Genomic DNA, 25,049 nt, shown 5'->3' with positions numbered 1-25,049 from the left:
TAGTTAGCATCATCTATAAAAATACTGCAGCCTTAAATATTATAAAATGGTAGAGCTGAATGTGAATCTCATTGAAAGCATTTTTTCTACATCATAATAAGCACGAGCCCTATTTATAATGTGATGCCAAAAACAGACAGACACTGCTTAATGTTTGGGAAAAGATCTTATATGTGCCACTCCACTGCAGAGGCTCTGCACAGTAAATATGAGTATATTTCCGATCCATTTTTCCTGGGGTCTTTTCCCTCTGAACATCAATATGTAAGCCACAGGAGCTTCGAAGCAGGCAGGAGGAGACATCCTGATAACACAAGACTTGATACTCTGACTGCTTCCCAAACTGCAAAGGATAAAACTCCCTTGCAGCAGAGTCCTGCATTTTATTACTATGTGCCCCACTCCTGGCTTTCCTTGCAATGCCATATCCTCATATTTTCCTCCCAATTAGAAATTCATAAGGGAAATCTGTGTACCAAAAGGTATAACCTGGGATACATGTTAGATCTTTTCCCCCGCAGAGGACAGAGTTACCAGCCCCTTGAGATTTTTTTTTTTCAAGTCTAGCTGACATTTTGGTGCCAACAACAATTGCTGGTTAAATCAGCTAATCAGCCAAGATGAGGTCTTTTGTTCTCCTGCTTTTGTGATTCTTTGGTTTTTTTAATTTTTATTTTTATTTTTGAACATTTAAAGTTGCCAACAGGACTTCCTTAGCGGCACAGTGGTTAAGAATCCGCCTACCAATGCAGGGCACACAGGTTCGATCCCTGGTCCGGGAAGATCTCACGTGCCGCGGAGCAACTAAGCCCATGTGCCGCAACTGCCGAGCCCACATGCCCCAACTACTGAAGCCTGCGTGCCCTAGGGCCTGCATGCCGCAACTACTGAGCCTGCGTGCTGCAACTACTGAAGCCTGCATGCCTAGAGCCCGTGCTCCGCAACAAAAGAAGCCACCGCAATGAGAAGCCCGCGCACAGCAACGAAGAGTAGCCCCCGCTCGCCGCAACTAGAGAAAGCCCACGCACAGCAGAAGACCCAACACAGCCAAAAAATAAAAATAAAGTTGCCAACAATTCCAAATGGTGCCTCATTATTTCTTTCCAATTTGTTTCCATGTGAAGATAAAAACTATTGTATCCAGACCAAATTATAATAGGATGCATAAATGACCCACCATAAGTCCTACAGATAGATATCCTCCTACAATGGTTTGAAAAGGAATTTTTTTACATCAAGTCACAAAAGGTAAAAATGCAACTCCATACTCCTTTATTACCTGTATTCATCATCAACAACAACAGCAAAGATTTATTGAGTACCCCCCAGTATCACAAGAGGAACTCTCGGAGTTTAAATTAGTAAAGCTAGACCTATGCAGTTTATCAATTCAGAACAAGGTCAGACATTTGCTTACAGAAACAAAAAGGTTTTCCTCTTCCTAGCCATTTATGATTTAAATCTTTTTTTTTTTTAAGTAAAGACAGGAAAGAGGTTAAAATGCAAAGCTGGTTTTTTCCCATACATAACTTTCTGACTTACAATAGGTCAAGCATCGGTGCTCAGGTTTACAGCCAGGAGAGGTTATGAAACAGGTATGGGTATCTGTAAAAAGAAAAATAACACTTATTTGATGAATCTTAAATGATATAAATTTTTCATTGAGAGTATGATACCTCGTGATACCCAGATCCATATAAGAATCTGTTCATTTCTTCTCTTCTTGCCCCCCTTTCAGGTTCTATTTTTAGCATTCTATTTTTAGATTTCTGCACTCATTGCTGAGGTAATATGATGTGCAAATTTCCATTAACTGGCAAAATACTGAAAAATCAAAAGATTTCTTCCTAGAAAATATATAGGAAATTTGCCTCAGCAAATCTCTGCAAGAACTTCTATAAGGCTATCTACTCCTAATCTCTTACTGAGATTTGAAACACATAAATACAAATATTTCTTTCTAAATGTTTGTCAAAGTGAAAAAGTCCCTATAAGAAAACGTGGGAATATAGAATCCTATTGAAATATAGAAAAATAGAGATCTATTGGAATTCATCAACCATAAGGATTTGGATTCTCTTAAAAACAAAAAACAACAACTCATACTTAAAATAAGTTTTAGTGTAGAATTTGTGGCCAGATTTACCTTACTTAACCAGCAGACTGCTGGTTCTTGTTTATATATTTACGTGATCTTGTATCTTGTTCCTTAATGAAAAATCATCTTTATATGGTCTTACTGAGTAGTTCTACATATAGTCCACATATGGTTCTCAAAGATTTAATAGTTATTGTATAAACGCAATAAATTTTTTTCATGTTATCTTAGTTGTTATTACAAACACTATCATATTTGGGAGAGGAAAGTCTGCAAAATGTATGCAGTTTTGGAAAATGGGTGCAAAACTAGTGTTAGAAGCCAGGTCCTGACAGAGACATGCAGTATTTCCCAAAGCCCATAACTGTTTATTTTCTGTCCCTGTGAAAGAAATGAAAATTTCAGAATGCCCATAGAATAAAGAGAATACGAATTCGGACTGTGAAAGGACCATGACCCATTGCTGATTACTTGAGAGTTTGGGACTTAACCAACACACCCACCCGCAGCTCATCCTCAGGATTAGCACATCACCGTTTAAAATACTTCCACGATGAATAGTCTTCTGTGTGAATTTACCTTGTGTTCAAGTATTTGCCATTACTTTCTTCTGTGTCTCTGATTATAATCATCACAGTCACTGTTTTGTCTTACTAGAGCTAGCTGAAATAACCAATCTCTGAGTAACCCCTACTAATTATTTGAGACTTGGGAAGAAAGAGCCATTCTGAAGAGGTTCCCATTCTACCTTTAGCCTTCGCATTTTTCCCAGAAAAGAATAAACTGTGTCTCTTTCAATAGCATCTGTGTGTGTTTGGCCAAATAATGCCTCAAGGAGCAGTGATACAGCATAGGAGTTATGAGAATGAAGCCAGAGTCACTGAAATCCCTCAAGCCACAAAGTATTCTCCTTGAACTTGATGGCCTGTCACTATCTTTATCTGCATATATACATGTTTATTTTCCAATAAAAATTTTCATTTAGAGGTAGGTTTAAATAAAGAGTTGAATAGGTTCATGGAAGCCTCAGATAAGTTAAAACATACATACGACAAAACCCCTTTAAATTATATTTAATGTAGTGGACTTACTGAAGTTACTTTTATAGAATATATTTCAACACAATCTTTCCTAAAAAGGATATTGAACTGTTTTAATTAATATAGAATTGAATTCTATATTAATAGAATTCATATAGAATTCTCAGCACATCAAAAAGCCCATCTTGCCTTTAAAGCATGTTAGAGAATTTTCCATATAAGCTTAAGGTTATAAGAGCTTAATACCAACTCCCTCCTCAGTCCTCCTTGAACACACATAAATACACACACACACACACACACACACACACACACACACAGCTCCAGGGAAGAGGCAGAGTTAGATCCCCATATAGACTCCACTGCCAAAATAGAGGTTTCTGCATTCAAGTAAGCTAATAACCATTACTCATAACAAAGATGAACAGAATACTTACTCTAAGCCAGGCACTGCACTACAGCCTTATATGAATTCTTTCATTTAATGCTCAAAACAACTCTATAAGCTATCATGATTTGAGGTTTAGAGAGTTTTTGTAGGTTTAGAGAGAATTGCCAAGTTCACATGGCCAAGGAAGAGTACAGCTAGAATTCAAACTTGGGCTGTCTTACCGCAGAGCCCCATGCTTTTGCTGTCCCAGTCACAGCATTTTTAGCAACCTCATATAAACCCATGGAGCACCTTTAAGTCACCATTTCAGAGCTTAAAACTTTGTACTCCTTTCTTGCCCTGAAGTTGCCATGTTTTTTAGTTCAAGTGTCAATTTACTTCCTTCAACACTGGAGCCAAGTAAGCCAAGAAGGCTTCTAGAATTGAGCCAATGATTAGAATCAGGAAGTAATAATGAAATTTTTAGGCTGTAATAAGGCAACAGTTGGAAGCGTGGGAAAGAAGGGAGCTTCTTTTTCAAAGTAGCTAATTGTCTTATCAACTGAGAAATGGATATATCCAGTTGTGGTATATTCTCAAATAGTAGTTAAAACAAAGGAATTATATCTAATGTAGCAACATGGAAAATATCTGGAAAAACTTAAGCTTGAATGAAGAAATCAAGTTGGAATATGTTATGTACTGAATAATATTATACCTTTAATTCTTAAACCCATAAAATAACATTATATATTGATATGGACACACACATGTAAACAAAATACATAAAAAACACTGATGGGAAGGGGAAAAAAATCTGCCTTGGGAATGGTTACTTCTGGGGAACTTAGGGAGTTACCGGCTAGGGATTAAATAGAGGACTTTGACTATATCTGTAATGTTGTATTTATTTCAAAATGTCTGAGACAAAGTTGGCAAAATGTAAATACTTGTTAAATGTAAGAGGTGATTACATGGTATCTGTTATATTCGTTTCTATAAATTCCTGAATATGTGAGAGTTTGTTATTTCAACATAATGTTCTGAATGTTTGAAATAGTTTATCATTTCAACTGCACAACTGAGGTGGGAAAAGTTATGAGAAATAGATAATTATGTATTGTGAGATGGGGAATGTACTGATATATAATTCACGCTCTCTTCTGAGGAAAGAGAAAGACCAGCCACTGTTGAATGCAAGGAGCATAGAGCAGTTTTGTGGCCATCTGAGCACGCAGTCTGGGGAGGGGGAAGATGTCAAAGTAGTGGTTAGGTAGAACACGGGAGGAGAAAAGGGGATGAGAGAATATAGTGTTCTGTTGTGGGTGTGGTGGGGGGAGTCATATGTAAATGAAATGTTTGAAACCTGAACTATAACTGACTGCAAATGCAGAGTCCTGGCTGGGCTGGAGCTGAGACTCAGACACACCCAAGTTAAGGAGAATAAGAGGACACCCAGCACCCTTTTTCCCTCCTGCAGACACAGAATTTATTGAAATAAACTGGATTACTTGGGACTGTGGATCCGCCTGGGAAAATAATTAAATCCTGACCCCAGTTAGGTTTCACACATATACAACTATGTCTGTTTAATTGAGGGAAACTCAAGTAAAATCAGAAATAACAAGAGACAACAGAAAACTTACCAAAGGGAGCTAAGTGTCTGGTGCAGTAAATTCAGCAAAAGAACCCAGTGGAGGGCAGAGAATTTAGCAGCTCGGAGCAGTACCCAAGAGGACACAGGCATTCCAGCAGCATGTTCGAGCCCTATACCTATGAATTAACAGCTGTCTCACAACTTAGAAACTTTGGGGCACAAGCCTTTGTACCATTCCCAAAACTGAAGAAAGAAAAACTCTGTTTTTCATTCTCAAAAACAAAATTGGTGAAACTATTAGCAAAGATCCCAAATGAGAAGGTGTTGGTGGTAGCAAAGTCCCAGCTTACCAGGCTCAAAGGCAGCTGCAACATCAGAGTTCCAACCAGATTACTTCCAGGTGGAAGTTCTGGCTGCAGCAGGAGCAATGCAGTTCAACTCAAAAGACAGCACTATTTATCTAACTCATTGTGTTTTAAGCCTCACCAAGCCTGTTCTAGAACTCTTTGTCTTCACCATGAACACAGAGCAAGGAAGCATTCTTTCTCCGACTTTGCAAAAGCTCCACTGGCTGAGGTGCCTGAGACAAGAGCCATACCGAGGCAGTGATGGCAGCATTGTGGCAGGCTGGCACCAACAAGGCAGCCCTTCCCAATGAGGCAGCCCTTCGCTGGGATCTGCAGCTAGACGGCAGTAGCAACGGCAGAGTCCCAGTTTTCGCAGCTGTGGCAATTCAGTTTAGGAAGCCCCAGAATTGAGCTCTAGCCCGGACTCATTATGGATAAAGGAGAAGCATCTTGTGGGGGAGTTTCCACAAATAAATGGAGGAGGGGGACTCCACACAAAGCATAATGGGTAGGTGAGGTGTAGAGGAATTGGGATGTGAATGTTTTTGTGCTCCTAAGGTGGGAAAGGTTGAGATGTTCAAGTTACCTTAACTTGCTACTTGAAAGACGGAACGTTTATGAGAGTCTTTGTGCTTCAGAGGGAAAAAACCATAATAAAATAAAACAAAACACAAGTTTGAATTAGATCATTCTTTGCAATGTTTTTGCATCCCTCTAAGATATGAAATCTTCTCAGAGGATTTTTCTGGTTAAGCAAACAAGGAATGGGAAGGGGGGGAGGAAAAGAAAGAAGAAACTGCAAATGATCAAATATATCCACTTACAGTATGTTGAGAATCTCTTCAATTGTAAGCAATGAGAAACATGTAATACTTGAGCCTGTTTTAAATGAAACTTGGTGTAATAGCTAGAATTTTAGCCTGAAGCCTGATGGTATAAGGGGAGAGGTGACAGCACCCCTGCAGCAGGGATGACAGAAGACAGAAATCCAGGTGAAATGAGGAGGGGCTGAGCCATAACAGTGACCACAGAGCTGGCTCCAAAGATAAAAAGCCCCCCAACTCACCCCCAAACATTTAAAAGCCCGTAACACAAGCCATCCTCAATTTACAAAGCATTTAAATATACGAAGAAAGGAAAAATTATGGAAGTGAGAAAGGCAGGAGAAGTAGAAACACCAGAGATAATTCTGATGCAGTGTTGAGCATTGTCCAGAAACATGGGTGGAAAGGGAAGCTAGTCATCCTCTTAAATGTGTCCTACGTGGAGAAGCATTTTACCCAATTGGTTTGTTGAAAGTGCAGGTACCCTTACTCACCCAGCACTTTGCCCATGTCAAGAATCATGCTGGCTTCCCTGAGAGATCCCCCTCTGGCTTAAGCGGTTCCATCAGTTGCTGTCTGAGAAGGCGGCAAAGGGAGAGTGCACACTGACCCTAGTGGGCCCAGCCAGCCTCCTTAAGAGGGCAGACGGGACACATGTGAGCTGTCTCTACCTTCCTGAGTCTTGCACAGGTATAAACGCATAAGCGTCACAGCAAAGGATCACATGGGGACCAGAAGAGGCGCACGCATGCTGAACTCCTGCTGTCAAGGTAACAACTACCTTCAATTCCTGGCAACAGGATCCTTCCGGACCTGCTGTCAGAGAAACTAAGGGATTAGCCAGACTTTTCCCTCTAGGGAGGTCACTGCCCTCCAGAGGGCAGATCAATATATTAATCCCCCCAGAGAAGACTGTCAGCATTGCTCAGCTGTGGGGGACACAGCCCATAGCCCTTACACTTCACACCTTCTTACTGCTTCCAATACAGACGTAGTACCCACAGAGGAGTCTACCTCCACTTAGTGACAAACGATGGTTTGTTGGCATCCTGGTCTCTGTGGAAAATGGTCCATCATCAAATCACAGCAATTCCTTTTGGTGAAATTCAAATCTTATCATAATGGGACTTGAGGATTTGATGATACCTGGAGATCATTCTGGCTACAGAATCTTTAAAGAAATAGCATGCCTGAAATTCAAAGCACAAAAGGACATACCACTTCTACAGCCATAGGTGTTTTAACACATTGCATATGCGCACATGTTTCCCCTGTCTTGACCAAATAATAGGTTTGGAATAGGAATGCATAGCAATTATAAGACCCCAAAGCCCCCTCCTCTCCCCAGGAGGTGTCTCGAGAGCAATATCAGAATTCTCTCAGCAACGAACAACTGACACCACTTTCCTGCAATCCTGGCTCCCTGAGATGACGGCAAGGCCTCTGAGAGTTTTACCTCTGCCATAGAAGCACCCTAAAGCTGACAAAGAACAAACATTATGTCACAATTCCACCAAAGTAGAGAATAGCTCTTCATGACTCCGTTCTTAAATTATTATATGGATCCCAAAACAGCAATGCTTTGTTCCTCCAATGTTCCCAAGATTTTCATGAAAAAATCTCTTTGACATTTTACTCTCAGGCCCTCCCTAGCACTCAGACAGGGATCCGTGGGAACTGGACAGAGTATGAGCTTAATGAAGAATCCTCAACGTGCCCCCAAATTATCCCACCCCCACCAACCCTAGGCTGCCGCCAGCCCTTATTCCTTTAGGATGATTTATTGCCGAGCAGGCTGCTCAGGCCACTTTGTAGATAGACTCCTAGAGACCTTGCAAATTTAAGGAAGCCTGAGACACAGACCTCCCAGAATGATCAAACCTGGGATAAACACAGTTAAGGTGACTTTATTTATGACCATGTACATCATTCTCTCAAGTAAAATGACTTCCTCACAATGGAAGACAAAACTATCATTAAACAAGAGAGAAGGGCTTCAACTAAGCAAGAGCAAAGATTCTGCACATGTCCACATTTACACACCCGAGAGAGGACTGGAGTGTGCTGAGGAAAATCAGAGTCAGAAAGCTCATAGCTTGAAAAATTCTTTCTTTGGGTGACCTCTCTAACCAAGGATCAAGGCTCTTCTATTGTCAGACACATGGAATCAAGGAGATGTCTGACAACTATCTCTCTTAATCACAATTTCCTCAACTGTGAATATCAAGGGACATTAACTTTTGAAAATCTGAGAGCTACAGATCTTCCCCCCAGAAAAACAAACACAAACACTTCTATACAAAATTTTGCACATAATTTTCGGAGGATAAGTTTCACAGATCTTAAAATTCAGCTTAAGGAACCCCGAACTAGATGATTTCTGAGATTTCTTCCAACTCTAAGATGAGTTTATGGAAGTTCTGGTTAAACTTGACAGATTAAACAATCTCATTTTTCTCTACTCCCTCCTAAAAACTTACCAGAAAAATGAAAACAACCAGAAAAATAATAAAAGGTGAGGAGACATTAACAAAATAACAGAAAATAGAAAGTAGATGGACAAGTCAAACTGACTTAGCTGAGCAGAGATTTAAGCAGCTGCACAGAAACCATTCAATTCACCACCCAGAACACTGGAATGGCTCTGAAACTGAAGGCACTAGTACCTATGAAAGTAAAAGTGAGAAGGGAAGTCAATCGAGGTTTACTCTCTTGTACAGGCTCTACCAAAGCCCAGTAACTACTTTTGTATTCTTTTTCGTAAAGAGGAGCCCCTAAATTGTATAGCTTTATGCCCCAATAATCTTGAATTTGTCCTTCAGTGTGGCTGAAACAAAGATAAGTTGAAAGTCTTTATTAGAAAAAGTTAGATTCCAAGATGCTCTTCCTCAACCAGGGAATTACTGTGTTGTACACCTGAAACTAACATAATGTAAATTAACTACAGTTGAAAACTATCTGGAACATAGTGGACATTCAACTAGTATGTGATAAGTAGATGAAGAATAAGTGAATTAATGAATTAATGAATGCCAATTGTACACTCAACAATGATTTGATGCACTTTGAGGGCCCAAAATGTGTTAACTTCTAGAACCCCTTCATGGGACCACAGTACTCCTATATCCAAATCTTTTCTCATGCTATCTTTTCTCCATAGAATACATCCTTTTTTCTTATAGTTTCTAGAATCTCGTCTTTTCTTATGAAGGTTTTTCCAAGTAATGAGCTGAAAAGAGGCCCATTCTATCTAAACATGCATTTTCCTGCAACTCACACTTGATTAACATAAATATGTTTGTACTGATTTTTCTAAATAATGTATAATCATTCAGTATATTTGCAAGATAGTAATTCTTCTGTCTTTTAATGTACAGAAAAGAGTCTTAATTATCTATTTTTATTGGAAGAAACTGAGTGCAATAGGAGAAAAAACAAGAGAAGTACGGTCCATATCAAATCTTGCTTTCAAATTCTTAGGCATCATTAAGCAGAATACATAACAAAACCATCTGCTACAATGTTCATTATTTCTTATTTACTTTTCCCCCTATATAGTGTATAACCAAACTTTGTCAAACAAAATATTGATCCTCTTTAACTGGGGAAAAGTATAAAAACAAATACAAACAAAATAGCAAGTAGCTTATTCATTAGCATGGATAATGAAGAGTTGAGTAAACATCTTATTTTGGTCTATCTTTGTCTACCTAACATAGAGTGTGCTGGGTAGAAAAAGATAGAAACCAAAATTAAAAGTATATACTCTAAGAACTCCAGGATCATTTTTCACTAACCAACTTCCTACAGAGCCTTCACACATATCCTATTATATTTGATTTTTTAAAGTTCATATTTATAAAACATTTCAAAAAATAAATGACTGCTGATGCTAAGTGACAAATACATTCCCATATGCTACAGAAGAATCAAGTACATTACAGAAAACAAAAACAAACCTGTACATTAAAGTGCCAAGGATTAAAGAAAATTCTTTTATTCATTCAACCAATGTTTATCTAGCATCTGCTTCATTTTCCAGATACCATTCTAGGCACTGAGAACACAGTAGTAAACAACACAAGTCCCTGCTCTGGTGGAGTTTACATTCTAGTGTAGGAAGACAGACTATAGACAAATACATAATTTGTCAGGTGGTGATAAAAACAGTAAACAAACACAAAGCATGGTAAAGGGAACAGTGGGAGACAGAGGCAGGTAGTCAGGGTAGTCAGCTAAGACCTGATTAATAAGATGACATTTGAGTAGAGACCTGAAGGAAGTGCTGGAGTGAGCCATGAAAAGATCTCGGGGGATAGCATCCCAGGCAGGGCAACCATCAGGACAAAGTCCCTGGGACAAGTGTGCTTTGTATATTCAAGGAACGGCAGAGTCCAGTCTGCTGTGAAGCCAGCAAGGAAGAAAGCAGTAAGAAGTGGAGATCATGAAGTACCTTATAGAGAATGGTAAGGTCTTTTGTCTTGCCTCTGATTGAAATGAGAGACAAAAGAAGGGATTAGATTTCCCTTATCCTACTGAAGAAGTCAGTCCTTCATTTCTACCTGGGATGGAGTAGAAGGAAGGAAAGGAATACATTAACAGGAATCACAATACCAAGGAGGGAAGAGACTAGTCCTGGTGAACAAGAGACTGATTGGAAATCCACTTAAGATCATAATATGTGGCTCTTGCAATTTTTATCTGAAAACACTGTTAATAGCAGGCTGACATTCGTGATTTCCTTCCATCCTAAATGCAGTAACCTCCTATTTTCCCATCAGGTGAGACAGGAATGCTAGTCTAAATTCAGCCTAATCATGGTGCCAATAATAGCACAAGTGTGAAGAGCACTTCTGAGCTGAAGATCCCCAATTTCTGCTTCTGAATTAAGCCTTGTTACATGTCCTCCAGGTTCAGGTTAATCACCATCCTGCGGTGAGCAAACTCAAAGGAGAGGCATCGACACTCTAACAAAGCTAGACCTCAGAACAAATTACCAAGCACTAGCCAGGCAAATGTGCCAGCATGCAGTAATCTCGTCTTTCTAGTTGCTGTATTTTTAGCAGTCACTGCTGAGCAACTCATTTTCCCACACTGAGGCTACTAGAGTAATTTTCCAACAGAACTTGCACAAAATATCACCAGCCTAATTTTTTAACCTTCATAAGCTTTCTTTCTCTCCCTTCCTTCTTCCTTCCTTCCACCCTTCACTCCTCCCTCCCTTCCTTTCTTTTTCTTAGTAATCATAGCTACATTTTGGGCCTAAATTGTCTCCTTTAGAGGTGAAGTCTCTCCCTGCTTTAGGGAAAGAACTTTTCTGTGTTTAATTTTAATGGTAAATTAGGTTCAAAAAAACAACATCTGTTTTGAGCAATATTAAGATTGTACTGTGAAGTTCAAGTCTTCCTGGTGAATTCTCTTTCTAGTGAAATATTTTTGTGGGAATTGCTGCAAAAGAAAACTATTTTGTTCTTCAAAACGGATGCCAGTCAGGGAGCTCTATGGGAATTCCTGCTTCCTCAAGTTTCAGCCTATTCTTCTCTTTACAGATACCATCACCTGGTCCTTATCTTCCCACACCCACTGGGATTTGAAGACTCTCATTTATTGTTCATCACTATGCAGAAAAAGAAATGTAACAGAAATTCAAATTGCGATGATGTCACAACAAAATTTTAAATCTCACCTAGTTCTTCAGGTAATTAATTCCTATTCTATACTGACATCTAACTGGAGACAAGCAAATCTCTTTAGCACCTTTCCTGAATTTTCTTAGGAAGTGTCATCCATCAAGTGTTTATTAGGCATTATTATGTGCCAGGTATTGTTCTAGGTCCTAAAGATATAAAACAAAGCAAACAAACAAAGATTAATAAATCCCTGCTATTGTTTCCAGTGGAAGGAAACATGCACTAGCTTGGGGGACTGTGATAATACCATAGAAGAAAATGAGACAGGGAAAGAGGATAGGAAGGATTGTGGCAGGGGGCAGGTGCAGTTTAAAACAGGTGGTCGGTCATACTGAGTGAAGTAAGTCAGACAGAGAAAGAGAAGTATCATTTATATGCAGAATCTAAAAAGAAATGATACAAATGAACTTATTTACAAAACAGAAACAGACTCAGAGAAGGAATTTATGGTTGGGCGGGGGTAAGGGTGGGGGGAAGGGATAGTTAGGGAGTTTGGGATAGACATGGACACACCGCCATATTTGGGCTTCCCTGGTGGCACAGTGGTTAAGAACCTGCCTGCCAATGCAGGGGACACGGGTTCGAGCCCTGCTCTGGGAAGATCCCACATGCCGCGGAGCAACTAAGCCCGTGAGCCACAACTACTGAGCCTGCGCATCTAGAGCCTGTGCTCCACAACAAGAGAAGCCACGACAATGAGAAGCCCGCGCACCGCGATGAAGAGTAGCCCCCGCTCGCCGCAACTAGAGAAAGCCTGCGCACAGAAACGAAGACCCAACACAGCCAAAAATAAATAAATAAATAAATTTATAAAATACAATAGATAACCAACAAGGACCTACTGTATAGCGCAGGGAACTCCACTCAATATTATGTAACAACATAAATGGGAAAAGAATTTGAAAAACAATAGATACATATATATGTATAACTGAACCACTTTGATTTATACCTGAAACTGTCACAAAATTGTTAATCAACTATACTCAAATATAAAATAAAAAGTTTAAAAAATAAAATAGGTGGTCAGGGAAGGTATCACTGAGAAGATTCATCTGAACAAATACATGGAAGATTTGAACATACAAGATACCCTTTCAGGAAGCATTTTGACTTTCTAAAAGTCATTTCCTTTCTGAAAACGTGTCCTCTGTGGTGGTTTTAAGGAAACATATTTTATAGCCTTTTTGATCACTTTACACAAATTTAACTATGTTAGCTCAAAGGTGACCATTCTCATCATTATTATCTAATATTGTTCTGGAGGAAAACAGTGGCCAATGCAATTGGTCAACGACGAAATTAGTTATAAAAATAGAAAAGGAATAGGTAAACATTATAATTTGTAGACCATCTAACAATTGCTTTCAGCTTAAAGAAGGAACAAAAATCAATTAAAATTAAAAGAGAAATCAGCAATGTGAATGGTTACAAAATTAATATGTAAGTATTAATTGCCTTCAAATGTATTAATAGCAACAACAATCAGTTTAAAAATACAAATGGGCTTCCCTGGTGGCGCAGTGGTTGAGAGTCTGCCTGACAATGCAGGGGACGTGGGTTCGTGCCCCGGTCCGGGAGGATACCGCATGCAGCAGAGTGGCTAGGCCCATGAGCCATGGCCGCTGGGCCTGCGCGTCCGGAACCTGTGCTCCGCAGCGGGAGAGGCCACAACAGTGAGAGGCCCGTGTACCACAAAAATAAATAAATAAATAAAAATAAAAATACAAAGGAAGATAAAATCTCATTTACAATAACAACAGAACATGGCAAAATATTTAGGAATAAACTTGACAAGAAATGTGCAAGAACTTTGAAGAAAATTTTGAAATACTACTAAGGAATGCAAAAAATAACCTTTAATATATGAAAATGAATATCAAGTTCATGATTAGGAAGACTCAACATCATGAAGATAGCAATTCTCCCTAATTTAAATCTATAGTTTAATATGATCCCAATAAAAATACCATCAGGGTCTTCCCTGGTGGTGCAGTGGTTGAGAATCTGCCTGCTAATGCAGGGGACACGGGTTCGAGCCTTGGTCTGGGAGGATCCCACAAGGCGCTGAGCAACTGGTCCCGTGAGCCACAACTACTGAGCCTGCGCGTCTGGAGCCTGTGATCCGCAACAAGAGAGGCCGCCATAGTGAGAGGCCCGCGCGCCGCGATGAAGAGTGGCCCCCGCTTGCCACAACTAGAGAAAACCCTCGCAGAGAAACGAAGACGCAACACAGCAAAAATAAATTAATTAATTAATAAACTCCTACCCGCGACATCTTCTTTAAAAAAAAAAAATACCATCAGAATTTTTGTCAGAAAAACAGTAAGGTATATTTAAAGTGCATATGGAAAAGAAAAAATGCCAAAAGGCTGTGAAACTCTAAAAATATAAAATTAATAATAAGAGGGGAACAAGCCTACTAAAATTATTTTTATTTTGAAACTTCACCAATTAAAATAGTGCAGTGCCACTGAATGACTGACAGACAGATGAATGAAACAGAATAGAAGGTCTAGAAATAGACATAAATATATTAGGGAATTTAATATAAAGGTGGCATTGCACATCATTAATGGGAGATGGATTATTAAGTAAACAGTTCTGGAACAAGTAGCTTAGCTATATAAAAATTTTTGTCATATCATTTATACCAAAATAAATGTTTGGTACATAAAAGTTTTAAACATTAAAAAAAACCATAAAGTATAGACTCAGAGTAGGGACGGCCTTACTAATTATAACACAAAACCAGGAAATCATTAAAAACTGATCAATTCAAGTACATAAAAATTTTAAATTTCCACATAGCACAAACGCTGTAAGCAAAAATTTTTTTTTAAAATTTCAACAAGTATAAAAAGGAATACCCACACATTGCTGGTAGAAGTATATAAATTGGTACCGGCTCTATTGAGAGCAATTTGGCATTATTAAAATTAAATCTTAAGTGTATACATCTTTGACTCAGAAATTTCTTCTAGGAATTTGTCCCAAGTATTTATTGATAAATGAGAGAAAAGACATATACAAAGATATTTATGCGTTATTTAAAATATCAAAATATTGAACCAAATGGGATACATCTATGTAATGGAATCATATGCGACCTTCTAAGAGTAAGGCAAATCTGTATGTACTGATATGAAATGATCTCCAAGATCACTATTATCTTCCCTTAGCCCAGGAGCAGAAACAGAGACCCAAAAACCCAATGGATTAAGTTTGAGACAGAAAAAGTATGGATGTATGCTTCTAGCTTAGCTTTTTTGTCCCCAAAGAGTTAATATGCCTGAAGCTAAGATAGAGACAAGAGAGATGGAGAACAGACCTGGATGGGGTCCAGGACTGGAGGCCCTTTCAAAGTGGGAGTGGGAAATTTTTAGGCCCAGAAACATAGAGAAAAGGACTCCATGATGAGTTATTCTTAATGTGTACCCCACACTGACACTTTGCCTCTGAACATTAACCATCTAACCAACCTGGACACTCTTAAGATGTCCCTTGAAGAGTGAGTGGGACTTAGTGTGGGGAATCTGGACATCCTATGTGGAGGTGGATACCTAAGGGAAAACTCTGCCCACTGACCAGTATGGAACTGAATAGAACCAGTTGGGAATTTCTGTCTTTAGGAAATGATGGATGCTGTCATATATGTCATCCCAAGGAATTTGAACTTACTCTCAATTCCCAAACTTTGTATCAATCATTCCCATTCATGATGTCTTCTGTGAAAAACACTGTGAAAGATGGCTCTCCTGACATAACTAATTTATGGTGATGGAAATGAGAATAGTGGTTATCCTAATAATGTAAAGAAAATGTAGCATGGGACTTCCCTGGTTGCTCAGTGGTTAAGAATCCACCTGCCAATACAGGGGACATGGGTTCAAGCCCTGGTCTGGGAAGATTCCCACATGCCACGGAGCAACTAAGCCCATGTGCCACTACTACTCAACCTGCGCTCTAGAGCCCGCGAGACACAACTACTGAAGCCCGCGCGCCCTAGAGCCTGTGCTTGGCAGCAAGAGAAGCCACTGCAATGAGAAGCCTGCGCACTGCAAGGAAGAGTTGCCCCCGCTCGCCACACTAGAGAAAGTCCTCGTGCAGCAACAAAGACCCAACGAAGCCAAAAATAAATAAATAAATTTATTAAAAAAAGAAAATGTAGTGAGAAAAGGAATTCAAATGTTGGTAATGTCAGTGGGGGGCACATCTAAGAGCCTTCTGTGGTACTGAAAATGTTCTGTATATTGATGGGAGGCAGTTAGATGCATGTAAACATACTTTTAAATGTTTGCTTAAAATTTACAGATCACTGTATATAAATTACACCTCAGTTTTAAAAAACTAACCTGGGATTTCCTTCTATTCAGCCACAACCTACGTGGGCCTGAGTTACCCACATTCCTCTCTTTCTCCCCCATGAAGGGTCAAACTCACCTGTTCAGCAAAATTCCAATGCCAGATAGTACAAATGCAAAGTCACAAGGAAAGCAGAAACACAACCATATTTAGCTGGTGTAGAGATCAAAGAAAAGTAAATAATGAACTGTGGCTTCATCAAACATTTACAGACAAGTACAGGGCAGAACAAAGCAGCCAATAATCAAGATATATGTTGGGATTATATTTGCTTTAGAACAATTTATTTTCAAATTTGCGATTGGCTTTTAAGTCTTTCATTTAACTCGAACATTTTATTAAAAGATTATAACAAAATTTTGGTTAATTGTGGTTTTATAAAACTACAATCTTTTAGTGCTTTTAAAAATACTTCTTAAAATTTAAAAAAATACTTTTTTGAAATTTTGTACTTGCATTGCCCTACAGTCCAGTGACCTATATGTGTCAAAGCAGCTGCAAGAACTCTAGTAAGACTAAGAAAAATCTGAATTCCTTTTCACACTACATTTTCTTTTGTCTGCACGTGTGGGAGACTTATCTACTTTCGGGAAGGTGTTGTGGAGATTTACTTTCCTTAGTTCTGAGCCTCTTCTTGTTTCAGTCAAAAATACAACACTCCCTACTATCCTATTCCCACTCCCCTTACTTCTCAACAGAAGTAGTTTTTGGTGTGAGGGTAAAGAGCAAAATAAAGTCATAGGCCAAGGGTGGCCAAAGTCAATGACCTCTGTGGCAAACCCAAATAAGCTTGCTCCTACCAGAAACCACAATTTGAGGGGTGTGGGATAAGCAAAGTAACTGAAAAACAAACTGCCACAAGAAGGAGGGCTAATGGTAGGAAGGAGCTGCATTGAATTCACCCAACAGCACCATTTTGTCCTACCAACTACACTTTCTTCTGTAGAAATCCTATGAATTTTGAGCTCATAGCAATATGAGGCCAGGAAACAATCAGATATCAAAGAGAAGAAAGCATTTGATAGTATTAATAGCAATCACTCCCAACTGTATTCATTTTTTCCCCCTCTTGGAAAAAAATGACAAAGAAAATACAGCATTTATTCCAGCCCTGCTGAAATACATCTGCCTGGAATTGTTTCTATTATTTTTGAATCAAAAACATCTTATCTTTTAAACTTTTATTATCACACCATTTTTGTAAAGATCTTACACCACTGAATCCCCCCAGAATGGACAGCTGTGTCATTATGGAAAGGGAAAGAACCTGGATCTAGACTATCTAACTGGAAAATCATGGCTTTGCCACTTACTGGATATAAAAAGGAAGATAACATCTAGCTTTACAAAGGTGTCATAAGAGGTAAAAACTTTTGTACCCTGTAACAACTTGCACAAATGTAAGGCATGAGAGAGGCAGTATTAAAGTAGAAAGGACAGAGGCTTTGGTCTAGGGAGACCCTGGTTCAAAACTCAGCAGTATCACTTTGACCAAGTTAAGTTCCCTGAACTCAATTGCTCCATCTGGATTGTTGCAAGGATTAAATATTAACTTTTATAAAGGTCCAGACACTTAACAGATATCCAATAAATGACAGCTCTTATTCTGAAGATTTTTTTCCTTTCCTTTAGTCACTTTTCATTCATTTATTCAACAAATGTTTATTGAGTAATAGGCATTGCACTACGGTGTAATGGTAAGACATATACAATTCCTATCTTCATGGAGTTATTGTCTAGTTGGGAACTCAAACAGAAAATTACAATATAATTTTATATGTATTATAGTAGAGAAAGTATAGAGTGCTATGGGAACCCAGATGAGAGCCACTTTGTTCAGACTTAGGTCAGTACTATAGAAGCTTCTTGGAGAAAGTGACTTTGAGCAGAAAACTGATAAGTAGGAATTAGCAGATGAAGGAGAAGGAGTAAGGGAAATTTTCCAGGCAAAGATATGTGCAAAGGCCCAGAAGCAAGAGAAATGTTTGTCAAAGAAACCTCAAAATACCCACCAACACATACACTCTGTTCTGGGATTAGAACATAAATACTCTCATACAGACCTTTCTGTCCTTTTCTTGTCCAGTGACATCATGTTTTTCAGCCTTTCATCTGACAAATATTCATCGAAGACAACAGAAGAAAACATATTTTCATCTTCGGCCAAAATCCTACCATGACCAATTACCATTATCAAGTATAAATTCCTGGTTATGTGGCCCAATAATTCACAACACATATTATTCCAACCTGGAGATCTAGGAGCATAGCATCAGACTGGATGATGATGGATAAATACCACTCTCTACTCTCCATGAGCTTAACCATCTAACTAAAAAAATTAAACATAAAATTGATTAGGACACAAAATAGTATGTGATTAAATATTACCTGAGTGATTGTACAATAAATGTAATAGAAATTTAGACAAGGATAGATCATGATAAAAATCTTATAAAGCCACTGCCGCTTGGGAGTATTTTCCTCACATCATTCAAATGGGCTTACTGTATTATACACATGCGCATGCACACACACACACACACACACACACACAAACACACTTTGACAAGTTTGTTTGGTCATTCAACAAATGTTTAAGGATCTACTATTACATGTATACAACAGATACAGGGACAAAACAAAGGTCCTGTCCATATAGATTTTATATTTTTGTTGGCAAAGGAAGCAATAAACAAAAAACAAGAAAGCACTTTACACATATGTCTTATTTAATCTTTGAAACAACTCCACGAGGTAGGATTTATCATCCCCCTTTTACAGAAGAGACATGGGATATCAAATAACTTGTCCAAGATCAAACAGCTAGCAAGTAGCATAGCCAAAATTTTAACCTAGGTCTATCAGATTATAAAGCCCAAGTCCAACATCAGCAATTCCACTCCACTGCTGAAACTTTCCATTTCCCTGAATGACAGAGGTTCCTGGAGGCTTCTCTGATACATGGTCGGTCCAGAAATAGTCTGCCCAGGATTAGCCAAGTGATTCTCATGCTTTTTGCTTCCACTGAGCTAGGTCGCAGGCTCTTTCTTGTCCTGCAGTGTTCTTTCTTCCATCTGTATTGCTTTCATTGAGATTTTACTTTCTACCTCAAATATATATCCATGGGTTCCATTCTATGCAATTCCCTTCTCTGCTTTAACATCTTCAATAAATTCCCCATTCATTTTCCTCATTTACCAAAAACAGTTGCTGATTAGTAACACTATACTCCCCTTCAAAAGTATGGCTTTAATGGGCTATGTGGCTACGGTGCTATGTTGGAAGGGTTACTGTATTTGGATTTATATGTATTAACAATAGTTCTATCATTAAGCAGTTCAGTGCCTAGTTCTTTTCTACATTAACTCATTTTATCTTTTCAATAACACTGCAGACCTAGAGGGGTGGGATAGGGAGGGTTGGAGGGAGTCTCAAGAGGGAGGGGATATGGGGATATATGTATACATATAGCTGAGTCACTTTGTTGTACAGCAGAAACTAACACAACATTGTAAAGCAATTATACTCTAATAAAAATATATTTTTAAAAAAAACACTTCAAGTTAATAAAAAATGTTCCTGTGTTACATATGAGGAATTGAGGTTCAGAGAGGCTGAATTACTTGCTCAAGGCCAGGATATAGTAAATTTAGGTCTTCCCAGGTGTTTCCTACTATATCATGTTGCCTCCCACCTAAAACTATACAAATCACAGAAATGTAGTTTTGAAAGGACACCCTAGGATCCCTTACAAGTTCCCTTTTGTGCAAGCACCATTTCTACAGAATCCTTTCCAGTGATCCAGTCTCTTGTAGAAATACTGGCTTATCACATTCAAATTGTGACCTCTGTGAGACTCAGTTTTCTCATCTATTAAACGGAATACTTCTATTTATCTCACAAGGTTATTGTGTGGATTAAATGATAGAGTATGTAAATGTCCTTTGCAAACAATAAAGCACTTTATAAATGTTCCCTGAACTTTCTTTACAAGTATGTTAGACCTGAAAAACAAAATTTTATCTTTGAATTTAAGTTATTGTAAATGGATTCTCCTTAATATATCATTTCTGACTTCATAATCACAAATTTAAAAAGAGCAATATATCCACAACTTTTCCTAGTAGGCAAAATTATTTTCCGTTACTACTAGACATAAGACTAAGATTATAGTATAAGTTTTTCTCAAACTCTTTTGGAGATGGAGGAAAATATCAACTTTGGAACAGCTATGAGAAAGTGAATTTCATCTTTTTAATGCACAGCTATGTAAAATAATTAATATGGCTTGCAATAGGACAGGCTTTAAATAAACTTTCTAATATAATTAGAAAGTATAATGATATAATTTCATTAGAATTTGTGCACATATTAAAAATATCAACACAATTGTAATAATAAACATTTATTGAGCACTTAGCATTTGGTAACTCATTTAATAAAATTCTTCAATTATAGGAAAATGATAATTTAACAGTTAAACAGTTAAAGGAAAGTTAGTGTAGGAAGCTAGTAAAATAATAATATAGGCAAAAGAAAAACAACCTACAATATATAAACTGACTTTTACTAGAGCTTTTGGTAAGTTACTATATCCAACAATAGAAATGTTTCAGAACACTTTATAGATACCACAGATAAAACAGGTTAAATTTTATTACCTATAAAATGCCCAAATGTATGCTCATTTAAAACTGATCCATGGGTATAATATTATGTCCCTTTATCCAAGTAAATGGAAAATTAGATTTCTCTATTTACTTTCTTTAGTTTTCAAATTCATCTTAGTACATTAATCTTAAAATCTGTCATTTCCCAGATTGTTTCTGTGCTTCTTTCCTTGACATTCACAGTTTCCCTTTCTTTTCTAAGAATTTTATTCTAAAAGGCCATAAAAATATATAAGCATATATTTGTATGTATATGTATATATATGCACAGTATTTACATCTTTTTCTAAACTATTATTTCTCTTGATAATAAATAAAAATCAAACCAGGACAGAAGGTTCATACATTCTTCACCCCCTATTAAGGCAGAAAGGTGGAAATACATCATGTCTTTTGTGTCGCATAAGCCCATCTCACTAAATGAAAACACTTATTGTTTTACTTACAGCCAACGTCCTTCAAATTGCTTGTGGTGATATATTTTTTCATCAATGATGACTGGAAAATCAAAGAAATTCAGTTTTCCACCTTCTAAGCTTCTTTTATCTCTAAATGATGCAGGCTCAAGAGTTGCCAAATGACATGGGCAAAGGCGGCCAAATAGGGCTTCCTAGCCAATCTAAAAATAGCAGATGGTGGTGGTGGGCAGATATACCATTTCTCTCTTGTTCTTTTTATTTTTTCTAAGAGCTAGGTACCATAAACATGGCTTGTTCAAAATTAAAATGGTACAAAAAGAATTACATTCTCTCTTGCCCTAAGATCTAGACATGTGATCTGTTAGGATAATCTGTACCTTCTGCTAATAAGAAAGATGCGAAATTCAATGCAAAACTATATTCTGCGTTTCTTACAGCAAGGTTCCCATACCCAATTTCCACCTACTCTGATAGGAAATCTAACCATAACTTGATGGAATCAAGGACTGCCTTTGCCTTTTATTTTTCTTTCCTAGAGCCCCTTAAATAATAACTATTAACATTTGTATGTTTTATAATTTAAGAGGTCCTTTCACAGATTTGGAAAGGTCCTACCATTACAATCTGAGAAACGAGAAAACTGAGGCTCACAGAAGTTGAAGTTTACCCAAGCCCAGCCAGATAAAAAAGTGTGTCTTCAAATTTGTCACACACGTGCACACACACACATGCACACACATGTACTCTCTCCCTAAAGATTCCAACATAAAACAGCACTTAAGGACTTAACTTTCACATACACATGTAAGCATGTACAAATATATTTTAAAGAGAAAATGTTACAATAAATTCGAATTAGAGGTCCTTTACAAATGCAAAAGTTCTACGAAGTGTGAAAATATGAATTTACTAATCATATTAATTATATAAAGATAAATTTCTTTAAAGAAGTTCATTTTTCAAAATGATTATTCATTTAACAAAAGAAATTAAAGAGTTACCATGGATATTTAAGTTTTGTTTGAAGGTGGGAACAAAGAAACAGTTTAGCAGGAAATACTAATGTGTAAGTAGCTAACTGTCAGTGGCAGGATTACAGATTTTTTTTCTTCTCATATTTTCTAACATTTCAAATTTTACAGAGCCAAGAAATTATGGGTTTAACTAAATTTTCAAAAATAACTTAGATGCAAGAAATTTTTTTACAATATACTTTAAGGTAAAAAAAGCAGGACATAATATTGAATCTATAGCATGAACTCAATTTGGTAAAAAAGAAAAATGTTTCTTTGTAGATATAAGTACATAAAGCTGGAAGGCAACAGTCTGCTAGGTTGGTACCTCTGAATGATAGGATCTAGGGATTACCTTATTTCAATATTTCTGCAGTGTCCAAATTGTTTTAATGGGAGTGTTGTACTTTTATAAAGAAAAGAAAAATGTTTAGGTTTATTCTCAATGCCAACAGAAATCAAGTAAAAAAAAAAAACTCAAATTGTAAATCAATGGAAAAAATTAATATATCAAAAGTCTAATTTATAACTTTCAATTTATGCCCATTAAGTATCTATCACTAAACATAAAAGTCAATAAATTTTGCTAATAATCCAATCTTAGTTTTAAAAACTCTGTATTATTACATTTTCAATACGGAATTCAGAATTTTGGTTTTTATCACTTCCCCGGGGCAGAAATATTGGACTCATAACACTAATCATAATGTTCTTTTACTTAAATAAGAAAATAGAAAGAGCAAGGGCAATTTCTAAACAGACTAAGGATAATTTATAGACATTGCAAGTTCTTAGTTGCAACATATCTTCTAGGAAGGGGTACAAACATCCTTATACATCTTGCTTAAAAACCATAGCCTATTTTTTAAATGTATTTTATTGTAGTTGATTTACAATGCTGTGTTAATTTCTATTGTACAGCAAAATGATTCCGTTATATATGTAACTCCCTTTCCCCCTTGGCAATCACAAGTCTGTTCTCTATGTCTGTGAGTCTGTTTGTTTTGTAGATAAGTTCACTTACATCATATTTTAGATTCCACATATAAGTGATATCATATGATACTTGCCTTCCTCTTTCTGACTTACTTCACTAAGTATAATCATCTCTAGACCCATCCATGCTGTTACAAATGGCATTATTTTATTTTTTATGGCTGTGTAGTATTCCATTGTATATATGTACCACATCTTTTAAATTAATTTTTATGGGAGTATAGTTGATTTACAATGTTGTGATAGTTTCTGCTGTACAGCAAAGTGAATCAGTTATACACAAATCCACTTTTTTAGATTCTATTCCTCTATAGGTCATTACAGAGTATTGAATATAGTTCCCTGCATTATAGAATAGGTTCTAATTAGTTACCTATTTTATATATAGTAGTGTGTATATGTCAATCCCAATCTCCCAGTTGATGCTTCCCTGTTCCCTTTCCCCCTTGGTAACCATAAATTGGTTTTCTATATCTGTGGCTCTATTTCTTTTTTGTAAATAAGTTCATTTGTACCATGTTTTTCGATTCCACATAAAAGCGATATCATATGATGTTTGTCTTTCTCCGTCTGACTTACTTCACTCAGTATGACAATCTCTAGGCCCATCCATGTAGCTACAAATGGCATTACTTCATTCTTTTTTACTGCTGAGTAATAATCCATTGTATATATGTACCACATCTTTTCTTTTTTAAACATCTTTATTGGAGTATAATTGCTTTACAATGGTGTTTCTGATTTATAACAAAGTGCATCAGTTATACATATACCTATATACCCATATCTCTTCCCTCTTGCGTCTCCCTCCCTCCCACCCTCCCTATCCCACCCCTCTAGGTGGTCACAAAGCACCAAGCTGATCTCCCTGTGCTATGCAGCTGCTTCCCACTAGCTATCTATTTTACATTTGGTAGTGTATATATGTCCATGCCACTCTCTCACCTTGTCACAGCTTACACTTCCCCCTCCCTGTGTCCTCAAGTCCATTCTCTAGTAGGTCTGCGTCTTTATTCCCGTCTTGCCCCTAGGTTCTTCATGACCTTTTTTTTTTTTTAGATTCCATATATATGTGTTAGCATACGGTATTTGTTTTTCTCTTTCTGACTTACTGCACTCTGCATGACAGATTCTAGATCCATCCACCTCACTAAAAATAACTCAATTTCGTTTCTTTTTATGGCTGAGTAATATTCCATTGTATATATGTGCCACATCTTCTTTATCCATTCCTCCGTTGATGGACACTTAGGTTGCTTCCATGTCCTGGCTATTGTAAATAGTGCTGCAATGAACACTGGGGTACATGTATCTTTTCAAATTATGGTTTTCTCTGCATATATGCCCAGCAGTGGGATTGCTGGATCATATGGCAACTCTATTTTTAGTTTTTTGAGGAACCTCCCTACTGTTTTCCAAGTGGCTGCACCAATTTACTTTCCCACCAACAGTGTAGGAGGCTTCCCTTTTCTCCACACCCTCTCCAGCATTTGTTGTTTGTAGACTTTTTAATGATGGTCATTCTGAACGGTAGGAGGTAGTACCTCATTGTAGTTTTGATTTGCATTTCTCTAATAATCAGCAATGTTGATCATCTTTTCATGCGCCTGTTGGCCA

General features: G+C 37.5%; 1 protein-coding gene across 1 annotated transcript in view; it reads right to left on the bottom strand.

The window, feature by feature from the left end:
- Positions 1-1,279: 1,279 nt before the first annotated feature.
- Positions 1,280-25,049, bottom strand: part of DCK (deoxycytidine kinase) — a 57,716-nt gene continuing 33,946 nt past the window's right edge. The window contains exon 7 of the mRNA XM_027087469.1: positions 1,280-1,605. Coding sequence (XP_026943270.1) covers positions 1,585-1,605 — 21 coding nt within the window. The 3' untranslated portion in view covers positions 1,280-1,584. The remainder of the gene's footprint in view (positions 1,606-25,049) is intronic.

The sequence above is a fragment of the Aethalodelphis obliquidens genome, unplaced genomic scaffold (assembly GCF_003676395.1).
Source record: "Aethalodelphis obliquidens isolate GAN/ISIS:26980383/991018 unplaced genomic scaffold, ASM367639v1 scaffold59, whole genome shotgun sequence".
Classification (NCBI taxonomy): domain Eukaryota; kingdom Metazoa; phylum Chordata; class Mammalia; order Artiodactyla; family Delphinidae; genus Aethalodelphis; species Aethalodelphis obliquidens.
This window is presented reverse-complemented; position numbering and strand designations above follow the sequence as displayed.